The 25,409-nt window shown below is 38.0% G+C and overlaps 1 protein-coding gene across 1 annotated transcript in view; it reads right to left on the reverse strand.

The window, feature by feature from the left end:
- Window positions 1-25,409, reverse strand: part of LOC122817011 — a 480,838-nt gene that overhangs the window by 25,596 nt on the left and 429,833 nt on the right. The window contains exon 4 of the mRNA XM_044090121.1: window positions 15,019-15,215. Within this exon, the coding sequence (XP_043946056.1) occupies window positions 15,019-15,215 (197 nt within the window). The remainder of the gene's footprint in view (window positions 1-15,018; window positions 15,216-25,409) is intronic.

A 25,409-nucleotide genomic window follows, 5' to 3' on the forward strand; every position in this document is an offset into this window, starting at 1 on the left:
GGAATACTATACAAAAATAAGCTGATTGAATGTAAACTAGGTTGCAAGATATACTATACATCTGGATAGTTCTACAGAGTTGTATCATTACAAACAATTTTAGTCATTCTAACAACATATACATAACCTATGAGCAGATAATGTGTAGAAAGATAGTATGTAGGTAGTACAATTTATGACATTGACTGTTATAGTGCATGAAAAATAAAATGTTGGTTTAATTTAGGAAAGTAATAGCTGAAGAGTTACTGATGCAGAAAGATAGTGAGAAGAATAGAGGCATTACAGACTGAGCAGTAGCTTAAGGATATAGTATATAAAAACAGAAGGAGTTAGGAGAGACTTAGGATCTTGCAGACTGTTAAGGAGTGAGATGCAACAGAAGAAGAAGAAGAGGATGAAGCTAGTGTGGAAGAAGAGGAAGAGCTGAGCATTAGGCTTGAGTTATACAGGAGCCAAGCCATGTGTTTATGAGATGATTTTTTAAAGAGGCTTTAAAGCAGGTTAGTCCAGGCATAGAATTATATAGTTTAGAAACAGAATATGAATACAGAGAGTGACCGGTTTTTTTTTGTTTTGTTTTGTTTTTTTGTGGGTTTTGAGATAGCTAAGAAATTTTTGTCTTCTGATCATGGAGATCTATTTGATGTGAAAGGTGTGACTAGGTTGGCTAGTGGCAGTAGGGTTGAAAATAAGGTTCTGCAAAGTGGATACCTGAATGAAAGCAATATGGTTGGGGAGTTCTAGCCAGTTTAGTCCTAATAGCAGATTACAGTGGTGTGTACGATATTTAGAGTTTGTGGCAAACTTCGCAACTTTATTGCAGCACTGATACATCTTGCTTAGGCTAGAAATGTGTAAGTTAGCTAGGATAGGGGCACATTAAAGAAGGAAGGGCAGTAAAAAGTTTTTTTGCTAGGAAAGCTTTGGTTGCCATAGTTAAGAAATGTTTGTCTATAGATATGAGTCCTAGTTATTGATGCGTTTTCTTTATAGTTTGCTGTATATGGGGGTGAGGAACGTTTATTGTTAATGATTACTCCTAGAAGTTTGGTTTCCTGCACTATTTATGACAGTGATGTCAAATGCAAAAATGTTGAAATGATTGGTGACAGGGGAGGTGTTCTAGAGGTGAAAGATTACTAGTTTAGTCTTCCTTGGATTAAGAAATAGATGGACATTTTTTAGCCAGGATCAACTGCAGTAAAGGACTGTTGAGTTTTTGAAAGCAATTCTGGTAGTGATTGAGCAGTACAGATTATGGTGGAATTATCAGTGTATTGAATGAGGGCTCCAGGGTGGGAGGAAGTGTGAAGGTTGTTAGTGAAAATATTGAAGAGTAAGGGTCTGAGGATAGAGCCTTGAGGGACTCCAGTAGGATTGCTGAGAAAGGGTGAGAGTTTGTTGGACCATTTCACTGCTTGTTTACGATCCTCGAGGTAGATCTGAAACCATTTTACTGTGTTATGTGAGAAGCCTAAGTTAGTATGTTCAGTAAGGGATGACAGAACATGTCAAAGGCCTTAGAGGGGTCAAGGAATACTGAAGCTGTATAATATCCTGCATCTCTGGCCTTGTTCACTGTGTCTGAAAAGGATAACAAAATTGTAGATGTGCTGTGGCTGGCTCAGAAACCATGTTGGGTTTGGGTTAAAAGGTTGTTTTGTAATAGGTACTGCATTACTTGCTGATGGATACCTCTCTCAAGAATTTTGGATATGGGTGACAAGATGGAAATAACAGAAGTTGGCTGGTTCAATACAGTTGCCTCCTTTGTGGATAAGGGTGATGTGAGATTGTTTCTATGTGGTTGGTACTTCTGATTCGGATTAAGAACCTATTTATAAGGATACTGACTTGGTAAGCAATTGAGTTGGTAGGCAGTTTGAAGTAGTGTGGTGGAAGATTATCAACCGAGGTGGAGCAGGGTTTTAGTTTTTGTAGCAGTTTCTTTATGGTGTCTGTGGGTATGGGCTGAAATGAAAATGGGTTTGAAAAACATTTTGTTAAGTAGGAGGGTTATTAATGGCAGGGTTAGAGGTAGTTGATGGTATAGGATTGGTGCATAAATTGGTTGAAGGTTTGGGGGGGGTACAGTGTTATAAGTGTTAGTTAGTATGTCTGCTATTGATTTTATGAAGTGCTTGTTAAAGTTTTCAGCTATTTGTGATGGAGGGGTATTAGGTGATGGGGTGTAATCTCTATTTTCCCAGGGTGAAGTACACTAGATATGGAGTGCCAACATTTTGGGAGGTTGGCTTTATGTTGGAGTTGAAGCTGAGAATAGTATGATTTTTTTATCTTTGTTGATTAATTTTGTCACTTTGTTATGCAGTGTTTTGAAGTTGACATGATTTTGCTAATTTTTGTTTTGTTTCCAGGTTTTCCAGGCTAGGTCCCTTTGCTTTATCAGGTGTTTATATTCCTCAGAGAGCCATGGGGCTGATTTTTTTTTTATTCTTTTCATACAAATGGGAGCTAGGGTATTAATTAAGTGAAGGAAGGTGTTATTAAAGTATAGTATGGGGTAGTAGTTTAAGGGGCGCCCAGACTATTTCATGTAGGAGATTGCTAAAATTATGCTCACAAAAATTAGTTGAATTCCTAACCAATTTTACAGTGTGCACTCTTAGTTGTTGATAGTTTGTTCTAAGGGCATAAGCTGGTGGATGATTGCTCAGGGAACTAGACAGTGTACCGGAAGAGGGAAAATTGGTGGGGTGGGATACTAGGATCCAGTCTAGGGTAAATTGGCGGGTAAGATCTTTGTTTTATCTTGTTGGACTATTGATAAGCTGAGAAAAAACATAACATAGGGATTGATACTATTTATAGGGGAGTTGGAAGCAATGGCTTGCCAATCTATATTTATATCTCCTAAGATTATTGTTTCATGATTTATTGTTTAGGATGTCCAGGATAATATTTCTTACAACACTGGTATATTGTGACCTGGTGGGATATATATTACTATTATGCATATTCTTTTTGTTGTGTTGAGGTTCAAAAAAGATATTAGTACCTCAGCATTAGAAAAGTTGGGTATATTACTGCTGTAGGGTGTGATATTGAGTTCAAAGGGCTATAGAAGGGCTATCCATCCCCCATTCTTTTAAGGTCTATCTTGTCTGGTTATTGCAAAGTTTGGAGGTATTATTTCCGAGTCTTTTACATTGGGGTGTAGCCATGTTTCAGTAAGGGATAGTACGTCAGGTTTATTTTGATGCATCAAGGCATGCAGTGGGGCTATTTTATTACATGTATTTCTAAGGTTCAGTGTTAGTTGTTTAAGTCTTTTGGGTTACTTTTGGGGTTAAGATTAAAGGGTGCACCTGGATTAAGATGTATTTCTCCACTTTTGAGTAGATAGGTAATGAGGGATGAGTACCATGAGATGTGTTTTTATACATAGGTGATGGTACTGTTGTTAAGTGTGGTTTCATAGTAGGTGAGGAGGCCAATTTGTGACCGAATAATATGGAAGGGTATGTGGGAAAACCTGGGAGGAGATATGCAAGAGGCTGTGTTGTTTATTAAGGAGATGGTTAGTGATGGTTATTGATGTGTATTGGTGTCTGGGAGTATGTGGGGATATATTTGTAGTGAGACTGAAAATTAAGAGTAAAGATGTTAGGCAGGTTAAGATGAGCATGTCTAGTCTGAGGGTGGGTTTAAAAATAGTAGAAGTGGTATTTCTATGTTAGAATGAAATATCAGGTGCAACTACAGATTTATGTTATCAAGTGATATGTGAGCAGCTTAAGGTAAGGTTGGAAATTTGTTGTCTTCAGGGTGGGCTTTGACAATTTGGATAGGTGTTTTGTCTTGTGGTTTGTGATAAGGAAGGGGGAGCAGGAGCCCCGATTGCTGTGCCCCTAATTTGCAGAAAAAAAAAACAATTTCTGAAAAAAATAATTGTGCTTCAGTCAAAATTCCAATAATAAACAAGGAATGAGGTTTGAGGTCCTTCACCCACAGTGTTATAAACTGCTTCCAAACCCCACTTATGTTGAATATTAGACTACAAAGATTTAACATCAACTGTTACTCAGTAATAGTTATTACTCCAAGTAATATATTTTACACATTCCAATAACTCTTGTGTATTGTTGATATGTGCAGGCACTCTTTGTAATAACTTTTTTCAACTGAAAATCTAAAAGATACCCAAATTTTGCAAATAAGAACTCCTCCCTGAAATGATTGGTCTACCTAGAGGATTTATTAAATCCTTATGTATTTTCAGAATGGCATAAAATATTGGATCAATTGGCTTAGAAATGTATACCTTTTTGACATCATTAACTGAGAAAAAACACAGCCTCTCACCTCTTTCCAATAATTGTAATAAAGCTGAATTAAAAGTAACAGGATTATTCAAGAGTTTTCTATATTCCAATTGATTATCTAATAAATCATATGCCAACAATTGGCTTAGTTTCTGGTGTCATTCCAAGGGGATCCAGTAGCTGTCTGCCTGGGATGACATGATTGACAGGCCTCAATGCTTTGCCAGAGATAGCCTTCACCTGTCACCACTGGGTTTCCGGATGCTGGCCATCGCTCTTGCCTCCTCCATTGTGCCTTTTTTAGGCAATGTCCCATATACAAGCCTTCCAACATAAAAGATCTGTCAAAAAGCAAATTGAAGGTCATGCCGCTTAACTCTAGGAGCCTTAAACTGAAAATGGACTCACTGGAGGCCCTCCTTACACTGGAAGATGCTGATGTCTGTGCAGTCATGGAAACTTTGTCCAGGGCTGTGGACAGCACACCTGCCTTACCAGGCTGTACCTCATTTCATATATTCCAACCCCAAAATGAGGTCGGGAAGATTAAGGGTGGTGGTGTCTCTATCTTCATTAAGGGCAGGCACACCTCCAGACTAGTTTGCCAACATGACGAACTGGAACTACTCCAGGTACAACTGACAGTTGTCAAGACACCCATCCAAGTCATAGCTAGCTGTAGACCCCCCTCCATGACTAAGGACATGCACTCCTCTTACCTGGATCTACTTGACTCCATCAAGGTACCCCCTAACACCCTAATCCTTGGTGACTTCAACTACCCCACCATAGACTGGATAAACTATTCTTGAACTAATACACCCTCTCAAAGATTCCTTGACTTCATCAATTTTAACACACTAGACCAGCTTGTCTCATCCCCCAAAAGGGAGATAACATTCTGGACTTGGTTCTCACCAATATGGGTGACCACTGCACCACTCCCATATTAAGTTTCTATCCCATCCAACCCCCCCCCCCCAGCCGTAATCAAGTTAAAAAAACTTCTCAAAAGCTGACTGCAACCTCCTAAGGGAGGGTATCTGTAGCTTCACACCACCGCCTCCCTCAGAGGATGCAGACAACTATGCTAAACAGTACATCAATGCAGTATATAAGCATCTGTACAACTGCAGAGTCTGATCCATACTCAATAGAACTAAAACCTCCTCCTCAAGGAAACACAAACCTGTTTGGTGGACATCCTCTATCAACAGGCTTTACAACAAAAGGAAGAAACTGTTGTCCAAGGGTAAACAGGAACAAATTTCAAATTGGAAAAACTCCCTCCTTAGCCTCAGCAAGCAAATCAGATTACTAGTGGAAACCTCCAAGGCCAATTATGAATCAAAACTAGCTTCTATAACAAAGGGACACCATAAAGTCTTCTACAGCTACATCAGGAACCTCTATGGCAAATCCCAGGTTTGTTCCCTATTAATACTTAACAGTATCACTTACACTGATCCTGTTGACATAGCTAACCTGGTAGCAGATGGGTTCAGCACAAACTTTACCCCTCTGTCCCTCCTCAAAGGCCCTTTTGGCATATCCAATACCTCACATCTCTATAGATCAAGTGTTACAGGTCCTATCCAAGGCAAAGAACACAGCTTCCATGGGACCTGATAGTATCCCAGGCTGTATTCTGCACCATCTCCAGCAAGAACTGGTTTCACGGTTGAGCACCCCATTCAACCACAGCCTAAGTACAGGCTTCATTCCAGCAGAGTGGAGAACTGCCATTGCCATCCCCTTGCACAAAGGTGGTGCCACTACTGACCCTGAAACCTATCGCTCCATTAGCTTGACAAGTCTGATCTGTAAAGCCATGGAACGTATTATTATGGATCTCATAACCAAGGACATAGGCAATCTCCAAGCACTTGACCTCACCCAGTTTGGATTTGTCAAAGGCAGATCTTGCCTGTTGAACTTGGTTGATGTTTTTGAGACTATCACCAAGGCCATGGATGAGGGAAAGTCAGTACATACAGCTTATCTTGACTTGGCCAAAGCCTTTGACACAATCCCCCCTCAAGCATCATTGAAAAGCTAACACAATTTGCTGCAAACCCCTATCTCATCAGGTGGGTGGCCAACTGGTGCACTGACAGGACCCTCAAAGTCAAAATAGGCACCTCCACCTCTGATAGCAGACCTGTCACTAGTGGAGTACCCCAGGGATCTGTCCTGGGACCCCTACTGTTTGACATTTATTTCTGCAAGATCCAGACAAAGACAAAAGGCCTATGGCTGATGAAGTTTGTGGACAACTGTAAGTTGGGTGCTGTCATTGACTCCCCAAATGATCTTAACATACTGCAGGAGGGTCTCACAGCAACTTATGACTGGTGCCAAAGTCATAGCCTCAAGCTAAATGCAAAAAAATGTATCATCATACCATTCAGCAAAAACAGGATGCCTACTGATTACCATATCAATGTCAAACCCTAAGCACACAACCTGTGGTGAGAGACCTGGGCACTCAGGTTGATAACCTCACATTCAACAATCATGTAGTGGCCTTTTACTTGGTTCATCTCATAAGTAAAGGGAGTGCATCCAGAAAAAAGGAGGTTATTACCTCTCTATACTCCTCCCTCATTGGACCAATGATTGAGTATACTGCCCCGTTTGGGAAGTACCTCTCCAAACATCTGCATCAACTGGAAAGGCCACTGACATACCTCACAAAGAGAATCTATTGCCACCAACACCTGTCCTATGCAGACAGGCTCAAATCACTATCACTCTACTCGGTATCGTACAAATTCCTCAGGGGTGATCTGTGTCTCACCTACAAGGCAATCTCGGATCCTGCCCTACTAGAGATGCTCCATATCCATAAGTCTAACTCCTCATGCGCTACCTGCTCAAAAGGCTTGAATCTAATATGCAACATCAACAAAACTTGCTGGAGAGGCAGGTTTGTCTCCCAGAGGCTGCCCCGTCTCTGGAATAGACTTCTCATACATATCAAACAGAGTACCTCACTGACCCACTTCAAGTGCACTCTTGATGAGTAGATGGGAAACCACAAATTTGTCCCAGGGGTTCCACCTGTATCCCTCACTGAACAGGGGCAACAGGTACTGACTGAGGTTTCTTTTTGGGGATAAACTCTTGGCTAGCCTTGTAAGGGTCCCAGGGCCATTAGCCTAGTAACTTCCTATGATCCTATGATCTTTAGTATAATAATTTTTATTCATAATTACACAGTTTCCTCCTTTATCTGCCTGCCTAAACATAAATTTGTTTGTTTGCTTTCTAAGCCATTATAAAGTTTGCCATTCATCCTTTGAAAGATTAATTTGGAACATTTCATGTAGAGACCTGACAGGGGCTGAGCAGTCAGTTTTGGAGAAGGGATTATGTTTTATTCCCTCCCAACAAGCTGACCTGGCAGAGACTATATTCGAGTTAAAACTGTTCCTCAGGAATTTGATATTGAAAACTATAAAGAAACATGAATTCAATGACTATAATTTGAACATATTTAAAAAACAGAGTTCTTTTACCCTTCAGAATCATCCTGTTTTGGATATTTTCAATAAAATGTATGAGCATGGTATCACTGATGTATTAGAAAATACACACAGAAGAAAGGTGTTTGTTAATTTACCATATGATGAACAACAGGCGTTGAGAACTTTAGTAACTGATACAAGTACAGTAATCTGACTGGTTGATACAGGCAGTCCTTTGATAATTATGGATAGTGTTTTTCTTTGATTCAGTCAAAGAGATGCTCGGTGATGCTGCTACATATAGAGTCGTTTCTATGAATGAGGTCTTGGATAGTTTTAAAATGGTTGCTGGTATGTTATGTGAACGTCATGCTAAGGTAATTATTATAAATTAATTACCTGAATATTGTACAGTTGAGTCACCATTGATACCTATATTACAAGGGATGCCGAAAATTCATGAGCACCCTACTTTATCCCCCTTCAGACCAATAGCAGTTGGAGGAGGGTGACTAATGGAACCTTTGTCAATACACACAGAGGAGAAATCATGACCTGTTTTGAACCAATATTAGTTTGTATTATGGGGTACTCAGTATATACAAGATTTATTTAAGTTTATTAGTGAGGATTTTGTTCCCCCACATAGTTTAATGGTGGCACTGGATGTACAATCGCTATTCACCATTATACCAAATGATGAGGGGATCAATATGACTAAGTTATTCCTCATTCATAATAGTACTTATGGAGAAGAGAATATAGATTTAATATGCCTTTTTTTAAAGACTGTATTGGAACATAATATATTTATTTTAATGGCACTTACTATTTACAAACATCAGCCATAGCTATGGGCACTTCTTGTGCCAATAGCTACGCCAATGTGGTAATGGCCCAATGGGAAGGCAATTGTATGTTTCAAGCAGAGATGTTTAAAGACATGTACGTTTATATCGCCAATTTTCTGACGATCTGTTCCTTTCATGGACAGGTACTGCTCATAACTTATTTAGTTTTTTGGATTATTTGCAAGGAACAACTACTTTCCTTAAATTCTCCATGACTTAATCTAAACATCATGTGGAATATTTGGATCCAGAGGTTCTTACGCAAGATGATAATAGTTTTAATGCTCAGCTCTTCCGTAAAGAATGTCATAGGGTGTCACGTGCATAAAAATAGTATGCACCCCACACATGTCTTTTGGAATGTTGTCAAGGGACAGGCCATAAGGGTATGTAGACTTCATACCTCAGATAGTGAGTTTAATCAAGGGCTTAAGAAATTGCGAAGAGATTTAATAAGTAGGAAATATATGGAAAAAGAGATTCATTAGGGGATGACTTCAGCTAGTGGCTTGAGGAATAGGAGAGCTAAACCTTATTTCTCATCACCGTGTCTTGACAATGACTTCATACATGATCTAGGTGACATGTTGAGTATCTCAATCACATACAATAGTGACATAAGAGCATTAAAGGATATTATAACTAGACATTGGGCTGTTTTACAAACAGATGAGCAGATAGCACAAGTAGTGGGTGATTCCCCCCTATTTCATTAGAGAAATAAAAAAAATCTTTGAAATGGATGTTGTGTTACCCAACTAGATCTGTTACAGAACAAGTAGAGAATGAGAAATATGGCACTGTAAAATGTGGAAGTTGTAATTTTTGTGAACATATAGATGAGACCGGTGTGTTCAACCATCCTGATTTAAATAGAAGCATTTGCTTGTTTTTCTAAGGGTGATTGTAATAGTAAACACCTAGTGTACATAGCTTATTGCACAGGATATATTGGTTTTTATGTTGGAAAAAAACAATCGGAGACTACGTGAGCATATTAAGGCTCATTTATATTGTGCCCAGAGAGGTAATGCACCCAGTGCCATTGCAAAACATGACACAGTATTTGGAAGGACATAGTTTTAAGTTTTTAATAATTGATAATGTAAGATTAGGTAAATTCTTGGGGGACTTAGGTCAACGAAATGGAAAGAGTAGAACTATGATGCATTTTTATTTTAAGGGCTAACACTGGATATGGACTGAATGATCATATCTCTTTAAAACTGGCATTAAAAGCCAGGAGGTTACAGCATTAATATCCAGATCTAGTGTATGTATTTTAGGTAGATTGAGTTGCTGTTTTATCAGTTGCCGGGAGACCACAGATGCGCAATACATTGATAGGTTGGTTTGTTTTTTAATTGATAATGTCATGTATATATAATTGTTTGATTGTGATGTTTTACTTTGATCCGATGAAGCTAGTTACACTAACAAAAGCACTTACCAATCGATAATAAACTAGTTGATTTTATACAAGTGCAGTGTTTACTGAGTTTTATCTTACGGCTGTGTTTTAGAGCAGGTTATTTTGTGCTTTTAACTTTTGAATATTATCTAATTATATTAATTTAAATACATTAACTCATTCACTCCAATAGAGCACAGGAAGTTTGCACTATAATTTCCAATGGATGGATCCTAAGTCCTTTGACAGAATGAAATTATGTCCTCACATTTCAAACAAATCTTCATATCTCTTGAACTATAGGGATTATGAAAGTATAAATGGCAAACTGTTCAGCATAAACTATTTTTACAGTTGTAGTATTCTTTAGATTTTAGGTCTTAAACTGAATTTTAAGAGTCACAGTAAACATAGTAACTATTACATTTGTAATATTTTGTAAATAACTTTTATCTCAGCAACCACTCAAGTTACACACATGCAGCATTTTATTCATCTAACAGAGCTTTCATATGAAGCTAAGGAGTTCTGTGTTACTTGGTTGTTGAGATATTTAGAAAAATGTGAATTATATCTACATAAATTAATATTTTTAAAACAGTTAATATCTATTTACCTGCACTAGACATAGGTCTAATATTAATGCAGCTGAGTTTGCTATTGTGCAATTTTTAAGAAGAAATGTTTTAAAACCTTGTATAGAGCATGGTTTTGGAATTATTGATGAAAATATGAACAAGCAATATTTGACACCTAGAGGCATCAGTAGGCATTAACTGCAGATGCACCTGGAGATGTCTCTTGGATGTAATGAGTTAAAACCAAATTTTAATAACAATAAAACACATAAAATCTTTTACTTCAAATATTAATTTTATGGACAAACATTAATTTTAAGATTTTAAACCCCCTAGAAAATAATGTCCTAAAGTTTAGTATCATCTTACTCTCTCATAAATTCAATTTGTGTAAATCACCCCCTCTGGGAAGAAAAGGCTGTGCTAGCACACTGAAGAAAAATCCAATATCTAAACCTTTGAATTTGTATCAAGCTAAATACCCAATTATTTGAAAGAGGAAGTAATTTTCAGTGGATTATTCAAATTGTCATGAAAGACAAAAGAGGAAGGAGAGAATTTAAGCTTTTGAGAAGGGATGAATAGTACTACTTTAGTTTTTGTTGGGCTAGAAAGAAGTTTCTTGGGACTGATCCAACTGGCTAATGAAAGTAAATCTTGATGAAGGAGCATACTAATGTATGGAGAGTATACTACAGCACAGAATAATGATATCAGGCCTAAGCACAAAGGGGTAAAAATCCTGACTGTGTAAAAATAAAAGCACAAGCCGTCCAGGCAGGGAATGAGCAGCTGAAGCTGGCTTGCCCATCTGGATGGGGGAAGGAAGGCAGCCTCGGCTCACTATCATAGCAGCATTAAGAGCCAGGCAAGTTCTGCACTGCAAGGGGTATACCACTTGTTCAGGAGGATGCACAAGCATAAAAGCACACATGCACTTTCCAACGGTAGCCATAGCGGAGATCACAAGTCTGCTGCAGGGTGCTACAGTTATGGCACACTCCCTGCCAATGGCATGGTGCTCACTAACATCTTCAGTCTCCTCACTGGTCTTAAACATGGGTCAGGTTGAGCCCAAGGAAGGCTAAGGTGGAGATAGTAAATCCAGAAAATGAAGAGATAGGTTGGTGTCAACTGATGGACAGCTGTGGGAAAGTAAAAGAAGAGAAGAATGAGGTCTGCAGATCACCATATTATCAGTGTAAAGAGTAACAGGAAGATGAGGACTATGTGAAGGTAGTTTATTAGTGTAAATGGTGATTAACATCAGAAACAAAACTGTATCCCGTAGAACACTCTTAATAAAAGGGAGCTTTGGAAAAGCAAGTACAATTTATTTTACTATAAAATTAATGGCGATAACAAAAGTTAAGAAATCACTGGGAAGCATAACTACTAATACCATGTTTAGTCAAGGACAAGTGGGATAAAGTATGATCAATCATATCAAAGCTTTTGGTTATATCAAAATAACACCAGTGATTTACACTTTATCCATAGCTATTAATATGCCATCAGTTAAGTCCAGACAGCAGTTGTAGTGCTTCTTTTGGCCCAAAAAATGTGCTCCACTGGTGAAAGTGCTTGATCAGAGACAAATGTGGAAAGCTAGTCATAACCAAGATTCTCAAGAACTTTTCCCAACATTGGATGCATGTACCTCTACCTTTTAGTGCAAGAATTCTGAACAAAGCCAACCATAATGTGTGTGTGTGTGTGTGTGTGTGGGGGGGGCAAAATCAGGAACATATTTTAAATACTGCTATTGTAAACATAGAAACCTTCTAGAACAGTGGGTTTTGCATTACTATGCATTTTCAGAAGGCATGAAGTTTGAAACTCAAATGTTTGTTATTATTTACTGACTTCAGTCTTCACTGATTTGCCAGAAAACCAAAAATTGTATGAGGAACACATCACAAACACAAGACAAAAATCTGGACATTCTGCAGAACTTTGGACATTTGATGGGTATGACTGGAAAAAATAGGATAGGTATAAAATCAGTACAGAAGTTAGGATTTTGTTTGATAATAGCACCTTTCCATATTTTAGGAAAAGCATTTTGACAAAAACAGAAATTATAGATATGTTTCAAATGATATAGAATATGTCCAGCACAACATTTTGCAAAGCATGGATGAAGATCATAACAGCCTGCAGAGTTATTGTTGGAACATTTATTAGGAATGTTTTCAGAATCAGGAGTTGTGACAGATTTGAAATAGAAGAGTGATGAGAATTCTGAAGGAGTCAGGTTGGAGTCATATACAGAAGAAAAAAAGGTGAGGAGGGGAAGATGAGAGAATTCTGCGAGAAAAATCATCAAATGAGTCCATTTACAAGTAAAGCAAGAGTTGATTGAGAATGAATTAGAACTTTCCATCCAATGATCTGATTTACTTGAGACCAGACGTATTACACAGTTACTGGCGATTGTGTTGAGTGCCCTGACAAGGTCCAGGTATGTGTCTTCTGCAATTAGTCCCTTATCCAAAGCAGATCTTGCTTCCTTGAAGAATGAAACCAAATTAAGGTGTGACAATCTTTCTTTAACAACTACGTTGTTATACTATTGTGACTGTGCTAGTGGAAGTTCAGCAGTATATTTTAAGTAAGTTTATTCTTCCCCCAGTGACTCTTCTCTCTGCTGTTGACCTGTGGTCAGAAAGTCCTTCTACGTGGCACATCTTATAACCACAGGTTTCACATCCAGGAAGAAAGAGGTCATCGTCCCTCTCTACTCATCCCTCATTAGACCAATCAGTGACTATAACACCCCATTTGGCATGTACCTGATCAGACACCTACAACAGCTGGAGAGCCCACAAAAGTACCTCAAAAAAAGAATCCTAGGCCTTAAACATGTCCTACATGGACAGACTCAAGAAACTTCAGTTGTTCTCAGTCTCTTATCGTCTACTTAGAGGTGATCTATGCTTGACTTACAAAGCCATGCTTGACCCAGCCCCACTTGAAATGCTATACCTAAAGAAATCCCAATCCCCCCGCACCACACACTCCAGAGATCACAACCTCATTACCACAATAAACAGAACATGCTAGATGGACAGGTTCATCTCCCAAAGACTGCCCATACTCTGGAATAAGCTTCCCATTCATGTCAAGCAGAGCACCTCAATGGCCCTCTTCAAGAGAAATCTTGATGAGTGGATGGGTAACAGAAAGTTCACTCCAGGGATCATTCCAGTTGTACTACTGGATATGGGCACTGTGAACTAACATCGGGTGGCATGGTGCCTGGGCAATTTTTTGGGGGCTTAGCTTGTAAAGGCTCCAGGGCCATTAGCCTAGTACACACCTATAAACCTATGAGCCTATGTCTCATGCCCTGACTCTCATGAGGAACTTGCCATTCAGGCAGCCATCAGGGTTTTTCTGTAAACCTTTCTATACAGTTTGCCTACATGGCAGCTCCAATGAGTAGAATGCCTGAAATGTCAGCCCCTTTTTCACATATATGATTCCATGTGGGCTTAATCCCAGGTACAGCACATGCTAGTTAGACAGCAGACACATCTTGGTCTTTGTGTTGCATTCCAGTAGGACGCTAGTATCAATGGGGTGTCAGTTTTATGGCATGCTGAACTGCCACTCTTCTCCCAGGATGTGCAAGCTGCTGGCAGACATTACTATCTTGCCTGTATTTCTTCCACTTTGAGTACTCCTTCCTGTTTTTTATGCACTCCACTACCAAGAGAATGACTCTTCTCAAAACCTCCCTAAACTGCATCAGTCACACAGTCACATTCTAGCAATACAGAGTCTGGGGATATAATCAGTTACATTTTCAGGAAGGCTCTTTATTGTCATGATGCCACCTGACCTGACCCAGACTACTATTTATGTGACAAGTTTATGTGTCATTTATCACATAGTGTTAATTTAATAAGTAAGTTATAGGCTGTGGTGGTGCAGTGGTTAGTGTTGTCGCCTCACAACAAGAGGTTCTCTGGCTTGATTCTCATCTGGAGTGCCTTTTGTGTGGAGTCTGCATGTTCTCTCTGCAGTTGAGTGATGTTTAAAGACATGCAGGTAGGTGTGTGCATGAATGGGTATGCCTTATTTGAAGTTTGGGCATTGGGCTGGCACCTTGGCACTGTAAAAATCCACTGCCAATCATTAGTGGACTAGCATTCTGCTGTGGCGACCCCCAACCGGGAAAAGACGAATGACATTAGTAATTTACCAGACATATGTAACAGTTGGCAATATGGTGTATTCCCACAGTGAATAAAAAAATCCTCAAATACACAGAATAAGCTGCCTCATGGGGAGAAGGTACTGCAACAAATGCTGCAATGTTATTAGATCTAAAACCGAGGCATTATTACATTAATCTAAGTTTTAAAAACTGGGAGTGGGCACACAGAATATTATTTTGTGTTGCTTACTCACCCAGATGGCAAATACAGAAAGAAGAATTTTGCTGAAACTCAAACACAGCATCCCAAGAAGGAGAAAAGCAAGAGGTAGCTCCTTAATCAGATGTGCAGCTTTACTCATGGGCACTAAAGAACCCTCACTCATTTTACTCTGAGTGAATTCTTTCTCTGATGATGTGATGGGAAGTGTTGGACTTGATGTCAAGCACTCTAAAAAAAAAAAAAAGAGAAAGTGTATTATTTTGTAGTACCAAGTCATTTTAATCACAGTATTAAATTCTTATGGACTGAATAGACCTTTTTGATTCATGTTTTATTTTTCAACTTCAAGTTTGTTATAGTGTTTTAGATACCAAAGCACTAAGAATTAAAAGCAGTGTTCAGTAGTTCTGTTTCCTCAGAATGTGTTCTGATGAAAGTTTCATTGACTATAAGCCATACATTTGGGTTAATATATATTATGTGCAATGTTGTGTACCACAAGTTGTGTACCACAGAGTCTTTTCCCCTTCCCCTTCTCCTAGGTACACCAGTCTCATAGTTAGTATGGGTAAGGTGAAGAGAAGAAGGAGGATCAGCTCTGGGGGTGCATGGTGGAGAAATCCCCTGCAAAAGAATGCCTTAATATTCTAACAGTAAGCTTCAAAATTCTCTGTTCTTTTGTTTAAACAGAAGTTTATTTTAGTAGATAACAGATATTGCTACAATTTACTGACTAATATGTCTTATTAGTATTATATTCACAAAATATCCCACGTCCTTTCATCTCCTGCATGATCAGCCATAGAGGAGGAAATCCCTTTCAACCAGAAAGAAATATGTTCTGCCATTGATCACCTCTGCCTCCTGCCAAACCACACCTGCTCTCCAATTGGGTCTATACTATTTCATCTAAATCTGTTTATATCGAACTGCTATGCATTGAACCAACATCATCAAACTTCCCTTCATCGAACGTTCAAATCAGCGAACATTTTTCCCAGGTAAGAAAACTAGTTAGCCAGCACACCAACAAACACACAAATACATTAAATTAAACCCAACAAACCCCTAGCACACACACCTCCACTTATATCTACCAAATCCAACATCGCACTACAGTGGAGAGAAGGGCAAATATCTGTATGTTGGCCAACTGGTTTCCTTAGCTGGGAAAAATATTTGCTGATATGAACATTTTATGCAGAGAAGTTTGATGATATCAGTTCAATGAATGGCAGGTTGTTGTAAGTAGATTTTGACGAACTGATATAGACCCCTCCAGTCACCTTCTACTGAAATTTGTTTCATTCCACACTACTCATGATTTAACACCACTACATCACTATTCAAAAAATAAAGAGGCTTCCAATAAAACAAAGGGTTGATGGTCCCTTAGCATCACTCCTCTTGACATATTTACACCCCTTGTTGTTAAATTTACCACCACCACAGCCTCCTAAAACCTAAGAACTCACTCTCAGTCAGGACACAGTCTACAAACCCCAAGACAAAACTACGGTGCGGTAACCATAGCTCCTCTCTTCAAGTACCCAACCTTTGGCAGTCACTTCCTACTAACCAAAAGATACTTCAACCTACTCCATATTCAAACTCCAACATAAATCCTGTCTACAACAGCAAGCCTGCTCCAAATGTTTCACCACAGGCAGTATTTCTTAACAAATCTCCTTTCATAACAAAATGCCATTCCCCACGTCCATACATACAGTTCTGCTATTCCAAGGATTATAATTATAGTTGTGGCAAGTTTCACCTTTTAACGTCGTCAGTCTTTAATTCTAATAACATAATTAAACATAGCTAACTGACTATGGATTTACAGAAGGTGTTACTTCATGGTTCAGGAACTATCTACTGAACAGAACCGTCATGGTGCTGCATGGTAGTTCATTCTGAGATGCTCTTACTGTTACAAAATGTGTGCTACAAAGATCTGTGCTCATCCTGCTCATTTTCTTACTTTTCATTAACAGGCCCCCTTGGGATCTGCCACACATTTCATGCACTCTGTATGCAGAAGATATTGTTATTAAAAGAACAAACAGAAGTAATGTGACACTACATACTAAATTAAACAAAAAGACTGCCAATGTTTGGAAATGACTTCTTAAAAACAAGCTCTTTGTTGATGCAAAAAAAAATCTAATATATTATTTGGTATGTAGCTTAAAACAGAATCCATCAGCACCACTAGAAACCCTCTTTAACCACAGCCTCTGGATGGGCTTTGTCCCAGAGGAATGCAAGAGGAGCTCATCAACTGACCCAGGGAACTACAGACTTCAACAAAATGACCAGCACCAACGTAGAGCAGCAAAGTATTTAATAAGAACAGTAAATTATTATTTATTATTAAATACTTTGCTGCTCTACGTTGGTGCCAGTCATTTTGTTGAAGTTTCCTGATTATTTTTACTACTGGACCTTAATTCTGAGAAGATTTTGTTGTGGCCAGGGAACTACAGACCCATAAGCTTGATGAGTCTTATCTGCAAGGCCATGAAGAGAATTATCATGGACCTGATCAATGACAACATACAAAATCTCCAAACAAGGACCAGACTCAATTTGGATTTGTCAAAGGTAGGTCTTGCCTGCCCAGTCTGGTAGACTTCTTCGAGAAGGTCACCAGGGCCATGGATAAGGATAAAATGGTACACAACACTTATCTAGACCTGGCCAAAGCTTTCAACACAATCCCCCACTCGGGGATCATAGATAAACTTACTGAGTAAGGCATTAACCCCTACATCATACAATGGATAGCAAACTGGCTCACTGGCAGGACACATATTGTCTAGATAGGCAAATCCACTTCCAGTAAGAAACTTGTTACCAGAGATGTCCCACAGGGCTCAGTGTTGGGACCCCTACTGTTTGGTATATACTTCTCCGAAGGGAAGGACAATGTTAGGGGCCTCTAGCACACCAAGTTCACAAATGACTGTAAGCTGGGAGCAATCACTGAATCCTCAAATGATGTTGACATCCTACCAACAAGCATAAAAATGACTAACAACTGGTGCCAAAACTATGGTCTGAGACTAAATGCTAAAAAATGCATAATCATGCCCATCAGATATCTCTGCAAATTGTGATATTGATAGCACACCCCTAAAAGCAGTCTCAGTGGTGAGGCACATAGGAATACAGATAAGATAGATAGTAACCTAAACTTTGACCACCACATAGCTACAGTAGTGAGGAAATCCTTCTGTGTGGCTCAATTTATAATACAAGGCATGGCATCAAGGTCAAAAGAAGTTATAGTGTCATTGTATTTGGCCCAAATCAGGCCCATAATCAAGTACAATGCTCCCTTCTGCTTGTACCTAACCAGGGACTTACACCAAATGGAACAGCCCCGCAGGTTTCTTACAAAAAAAATGCAAAGTGTAAGACAAATGTCTTATGCAGACCAACTAAAGGCCCTATCCCTTTACTCTAACTCATATAATTTATTGAAAGTTGACTTATGCCTGATCTACAAGGCATTCTCTGATCCAGCCCTGATGAAAATGTTACATATTCACAAGGAAAACTATATGAGGGTTACACATTCTATGGACCTGAACCTTATTTGTGTCTCTAACAGAACTTGCTGGAGAGACAGATGCATATTACAAAGGCTACCTCGCCTGTGGAATAAACTTCCCATCTTCATAAAACAAAGCCCATACTTCACCAAATTCAAAAACTAATTTGGGTAAATGGATGGCGAACTGTAAATTCACTCTTGAGGTACTGCCCATGTCATTTATGGACAGATGCAGTCTGCAAAACGACCCAGGAGTCCAACACCCAAAGACCCGTTAACATGACACTACCCCATCCCATATTTGAGGAACTAAGAAATAATATTGTCATATACTGGGTATTATTGGCTAGGCTTACAAAGGCTCTTTTTTTTAAACAAGAAACATCTTAATTAAATTATCACATATAACATATAACATACATGCTCATGCATTTTTATAAATGAAAACAAACCATATTAACATAATTTTAGTTGCAAACAGTATACATCACTTATAATCTATCCAGTCATTGTCAGACAAACATTACATAGCTCATTCAAATCCTGACTTCTTTTAAACCTCATTTCACCTCTGCATGCATTGTTTCCACAGTTCCCATTGTTGTCTATGTAACCGGCTCCTACCCTTTTCTAAAGATCCCAAGTCCAGTTGTTTTATGTCTGTTACTATATTCACTACTTCCTGTACAGTTGGTTTAGACTTTGATTTCATTTTCTAGTAATTGCTTTTTTGGCAGTCAACATAATTAGACTCAGCAAGGCCTTACTATGTCTAAGCAATTCCTCTTCTATATCATAGCTCAAAAAATAATTTCCTTAGTTATACCAATTTGCTTACCCAGTATCTCTGACAGAGAAGTCTGCAGGGAATCTCTAAAGTCAGCCAACTCATTACACTCCCAGAAAATATGTTTCCAATTATCTCTTTCTTCCTCATCACACCTCCAAAATTTGCTGTCTACCTGAGGAAAAATGCTTTGCAGTCTACTTGGGGTATAAAATACATGTGTAAACACTTCCAAGTAAAGATCCTACGCCTTCTAGACTTTGTTACATATTTAGGACACATACATATATCCCCCCATTGTTTTTTTTTATGATTTGCTTATCCAATTTCTCTTCCCAGTCCTTTCTACCTTCCTCTGATTGATTCTTATAGCTATCATGCAATATTTTATATGTTGTACTAATTATTCTGATATCAATCCTTGATAGAGAAGGCAATCTCTAGCCTGCAGTCCAAATAAATTATTGGCCTCTTCTCATTCTATTACCTTTCCCTCTCTAATTATTTGCTCCCAATACTTTGGTTCTTTTGCCAGTTTTCTCTTTTTTGGCAGAATCTCCTTTCTACATTCTCGTGTTGGCTTAGTTCTTAGAATACTTTCTGCTACTTTATGAATATAATATTCTGTATGGTTATTGTTATTCTCATTAAGGATCTGCATCCAACATCTCAATCTCTCATTGTTTCTTGAGCTTCCCCGCTGTTTCATCATCATCATCATCCCTTTCCACTTTGAATTATAGGTTTCTGCTTGTGATATGTATACCAGCCTTAACTGTGTAGCTCTGAAATATCCCTTCAAATCAGGTAACCCCAAACCGCCTTGTTCAAATGGAAGAATCAGCTTATTTCACTTGATTCTTGCCATCTACCCCTCCCAGATAAAACCCTTCAGCTCTTCATTAATTGCTATCCACAACCCCCCTCTGATTGATACAAATATGCTTGACCTGTGTATAGCACTAAAGGGACTAAAAACATTTTAACTTCTTGCATCTTGCTATCCCTATCCATATAAAAGAGATTCAATTTTTTCAGTATTTGTATTATGTTTAGTCTCTTTCCACATATCCTTAGCTGCCACACTAGAATCCATTTTAATCTATACTCCTAAATACCTAATTTTATCATGTCCCCATAAATATGGATATTGCTGAACCTATTCCTGTGTGGGTACTTAATTTACATCTATTGCCTTTGTTTTAGTTTCATTAATGTTGAATCCTGAAAAGATGTGAATCTGCCTCAAACGTTCCACAAAGTTGAAATGCCTTTTTCCTGCTTTATCAGATATAAAGCAACTTCATCTGCAAATACAGCCAGCTTTTCTTGACTAACATGAGTTAGATCCTTGAATTTCTGAGTCTCTTATTTTCTTTGCCAATGGTTCTAAGTATAATGTAAATAGCAAAGGGAAAAGAGAACACCCCTGTCTGGTTCTTCTGCTCAAACAGAAATTATCAGAGAGGAACCCACACATTTAAATTTTTGCTCTGACCCCTCATATATCCACCTAATCAACCTTAAAATTTTATCAGTGAATGCAAATGCTTCCATTATGCTGCTCATAAAGTCCCAGCTTACTCTGACAAATGCTTTGCATCAGAACTCAACAAAAGTGATATTTTCTTATATTCTGCTTCCCTCTGTATAATCATGTTTGCCTCCTCTCCACAAAACCTTATTGATGGGAAATAGGAAATTAACCCCGGGGATCACTTCTGTAGCTCTGCTCGACAGGGGCACAGGAAGATAATTTTCTTGGGTGGCAAAAGCCAGGGTACCTTTTTGGTTAGGCTTATATAGGCCCTAGGGCCGATAGCCTAGTACCTGCCTATCCATATCTATCAATTCTGGCATCAATTTTGCCATTCTTTTAGCCATTATAGACATAAACACTTAACAATTATGGTTTAGGATTGAAAAAGGCATGTATGAAGCTTTATCTGATGGGTCTTTATTCTCTTTAGTTATTACAACCACCACCCCTTTCTTCCTGGAAGTTGGTGCTTCTCCTCCTCTTAAAATACTGTTAAACAAAACCTTCCAGATCCTTGTCAGTTTTTTCCCTCTAGCTTCCAACCTTCCACAGGAATACCATCTATTCTTGGGGACTTTCCTGTGGATTGGTTAAACACTACAATTTTTATCTCATCTCCTCCTATCCTAGCTGTTAGTAATTGAGCCTCATCTGCATCTTACCTTGGCATATTTAACTCTTCCATAAACATTTCCATTTGTACCTTTTCTTGATTTCCATATTTCATCTGCTTTATACAGACTTTCATAAAAGTTTTGAAATATTTCTAGTACCTCTACAGTATCTCTTGTTATCTTTCCTGTTATAGGGTCCCTAATCGTTTCTATTTTTTGTTGCCTGAGTCATTGTACTAAACGTTTTTGTGCTCTGGAGTTATTATCAAAAACAGGTGCTTATCAGCAATCTTTCTAAACTCATCCATATTATTGAGGTAATCCCTTATTTTCTGTTTAGTATTCTGCAATTGCTCCACTTCTTGTTCTGTGAGATTCTTCCTATTATACAATATTTTATCATTTGTTTGTCCCTCTAAATCATTTTTGTTACTTCTTAACCATATATCTCTCTTTTATTTTCACCCTATTTTTAAACTCTACTTTAATTTTATCTCTCTCCCTAGCTATATTTTCAGAAGAAATTTCTGTCTTCTATAATAACTCCCGAATAATTTCCATTGCCCATTCCTTAAATTCCACTCTTTTCAACAGAAGGGTGGAAAGTGCTAGTGTCTCATTTTTATTTCATTACCCTGCATTTTTATTTTAGTTATTACTGGCATGTGATCTGAAATAGTTATTGGATGCATATCACAACTTTCAATTAAATGCACATGTTCCTGTGAAACATAAGTTCTGTCTAGTCTAGCCCAATTTTTGTATCTTGGGGAATAATATAAAAATTCACTCCAAACTCCTACTACTGAATTCACATCTTCCATGCCAAATAGTTTCATACATTTCTTCAAAAATCAACACTTCTTTGTTATATTCTGCTTTCTGGGCTCCCCAGACACATCTGCACTGCTGCAAATCAAATTCCAGTCCCTACCTATAAGTAATATTCCCTCCTGGAAGCTAATTATTTCTCCCAGCATCTTCTTAAGCTCCATAATAGCAGTTTTAGGTGGAATATGAATACATGCAAGTGTAGTCCTCTTCCCTTGCCAATAGCCCCTTAGTACTACAAATCTATCAATATTATCTTTTTATCCCCTTCTATCACTATTGGAGCTCCTCTTGCAATTAATATAAGAACTCTTTTTCTTTGTCCCAGGTATTCTGCTGAATAACTGTCCTGAAAACCTTTCTTCGTCAAATTCACACATTCAGTTCTTTCCAAATGTGTCTCCTGTAGCATAGCTATTTGCACTCTATATTTTTAATATAGCTCACTGCATTTTCTTTTTTTGTTTACATTTGTGAGAGCATTTATATTTAATGGTCATACAGAAAGTGTCATTATGTTAAAAAGTTATTATTCCCACCTTTTATCTGAAACAGCTTTTTAAGTATCTAGTTCCAGCTTTTGTGTTACATACATACACTGATGTTTGGCAGGTTGATCTTTTATACAGTTGTTTCTTATCATATTAATTTCAGCCTATGTCACATCTCACAAAACTTTTTTTTTTTGAAAGCTCTCAAAAAATACATCCCCAATACATCCCTAAAATAAAACTAACACACAAAACTATGTACATCTTCAAATATTAAAGTTTTACCCTTCTAATAGGAAAACTTGTCACAAACTGATAGCCAAACTCACCAAAATGGAAGGTTGTCCATGCTAAAACTCATGGTGCAGCCTGAGCTTCTACAAAGTGCTGTCTGGTTTTGTCTTATTTTATTGCCCTCCCAGTTCAGAAAGCATTTTCTCCTAGCCATTGAAAAAAGTATTCTTTTTAAATGTTTTTTTTTTCAGACTGTCTCCATGCAGACATCAGAACTAGATACAGAGTTGCTTCTATAAGCATTTATTTATTTGCTAGAAGAAAGCTTTATTATATTCAATGTTCTTTTATATTTATTTGCTTCTCTTAAAACTTGTTACTAGATCAAACCAAGGACCTTAATCCAGTCAATCTTCTATGCAAGAAGTAGAAAAAACACCAATATTTTTTTTGTATCATGCTCTTTTGACCAGACTTTTCTTCTTCTTTTTTGATGCTGTGACATTTCTTAAACCTGAACAAGAAGAAAGAGAGAGGAAGGGAAAAAACAACGACACCTGTTTACTTTAGTAGCACCATTATACTTATAAATAACTGAGAAATCATTATTTTATAGAATGCAGATATATCACAACTATAAAAATACTACTATTAAGAACAAAATTTTGTTTTACTTATGGTTATCTCTCTCCCTCCTCTTCCCCTCAGTTAAGTCTTCTTGCAAACATTAATGACATGAAGTAGGGCATATGCTTTAGAGTATCTACATGTTTAGCAAAGTTAAAAAAGTCCAATATTTCCAGGATTTCTTGTTCTGTCATGTTTCACAAATATAATTAATGCTTTGTAATTCCACATGTATTTGTCAGTTTCCGAATTGCTGGTTTTATCTCCATCTCCCATATCCAGTCTCTGCTTCACTTCCAACATACTTTCAGTTCTTCTAGTCAACTCTTGTACTATTTTCTGTCTCTCAAGCATTTTCCATTGAAACATTGGAAAAGGTTTCACTGTTGACTGGCACAGTCTTTCTGTTGTCTTTATTACCAGAAGAACATGAAGCAGAATATCCTTCTGTTTCATAACTCACTTGTTGTTGGACAAGCTTTTGTATTTTCTACTTAGCATGTTCTTTATCAAAAATGATGTTGTCCCTCCAGGAAAGAATATTCTAAAGATAGCTGGGTACAGCAGTTTGAACCTCACACCTGCTGCTCGACATTCCCTGATTATTGGAATAAATTTATTCCTCTTCTCTGGTGTACAGTGAGTAATCATTTCCACAAATACTCTACTGTCTCCCACTTTTACTACTTTATCCTTCTGCCACAGTTTTGCCAGAATCAACTTCTTCTGTTGGTAGGATCGTATATTTACTATTAAAGGTCTAGGTTATTTTCTGGTCATCAAGTCTGGAGTGCACACATGATGTGCCCTTACAATTAACAACTCCTATTGTGGCATACCAGTACAGTTGCTTATTTGTGCTTTCATAAAATTAATTCAGTCTGTTCCTTCCGGCTTTTCTGGTACAGCAGAAAATCTCAGGTTTTCCCTACATGCTCTGTCCTCTAATTCTATTATTTTTTGAAACATCTCTTCCTGAGCATTCTCATGTTCAGCCAGCCTTTTCTTCATTCTGACCTCTGATTTTTGCAGTTTTATCACCTCATCTGAACATCTGTTTAAAGCTTCTTCCATTTTTCCAGCCTTTTGTTATTTGAGTTGATATACTCCATCAGTGTTTTTTTTTTTATTTTAATCAGCTCTAATTACATTTCACCTATTGTTTCCTCTAGGTTACTGGAAGTCATGTCTTGCATCAAAGCTGGAGCTTGCACTGCTCTTTGCTGAGCAGCTGCAGTGTTCTTCCCAGTCAATGTTTTTTCCTCACCTTTTGTGATTGATTTTCATTCAGGTTCTCTGAACTTCTTTTTTGCTGGCATTCAGGCAGTGCACTTACCAGCCAGTTACTGAAATTTAACCTAAAATGTAAGTTTACTGGCTCTCTCTTCTGATTTTCTGTTTTCACACTGGGAGAGCTGAAATCAAACTGTTACATAATGTGCAGCCATCTTGGAAGCCCTGGCTTGTAAAGGCTCTTCTGCCATTAGCCTAGTAATCACCTATGAATCTATGAACAATCCAAAAGCAAATGCTTCACCCCACTTGTTACTAAGAAACCTAATGGAATTCTATATCATATGCTACACACCAAAATACCATGGTATAAAATTAGATTAAATCTTTCCTTTGTTCAACATATTAAGCTTCAGTGAAACAAAGTATTAGATCAGGTAAAAACATCCTATAAACCAACATCCCAGGGATTCATTAACAGCCGCAGTGTAGGCCATACAACTTGA

Source organism: Protopterus annectens, chromosome 12.part0 (assembly GCF_019279795.1).
Source record: "Protopterus annectens isolate FY-2018-M chromosome 12.part0, PAN1.0, whole genome shotgun sequence".
In the NCBI taxonomy this organism is placed as follows: Eukaryota; Metazoa; Chordata; order Ceratodontiformes; family Protopteridae; genus Protopterus; species Protopterus annectens.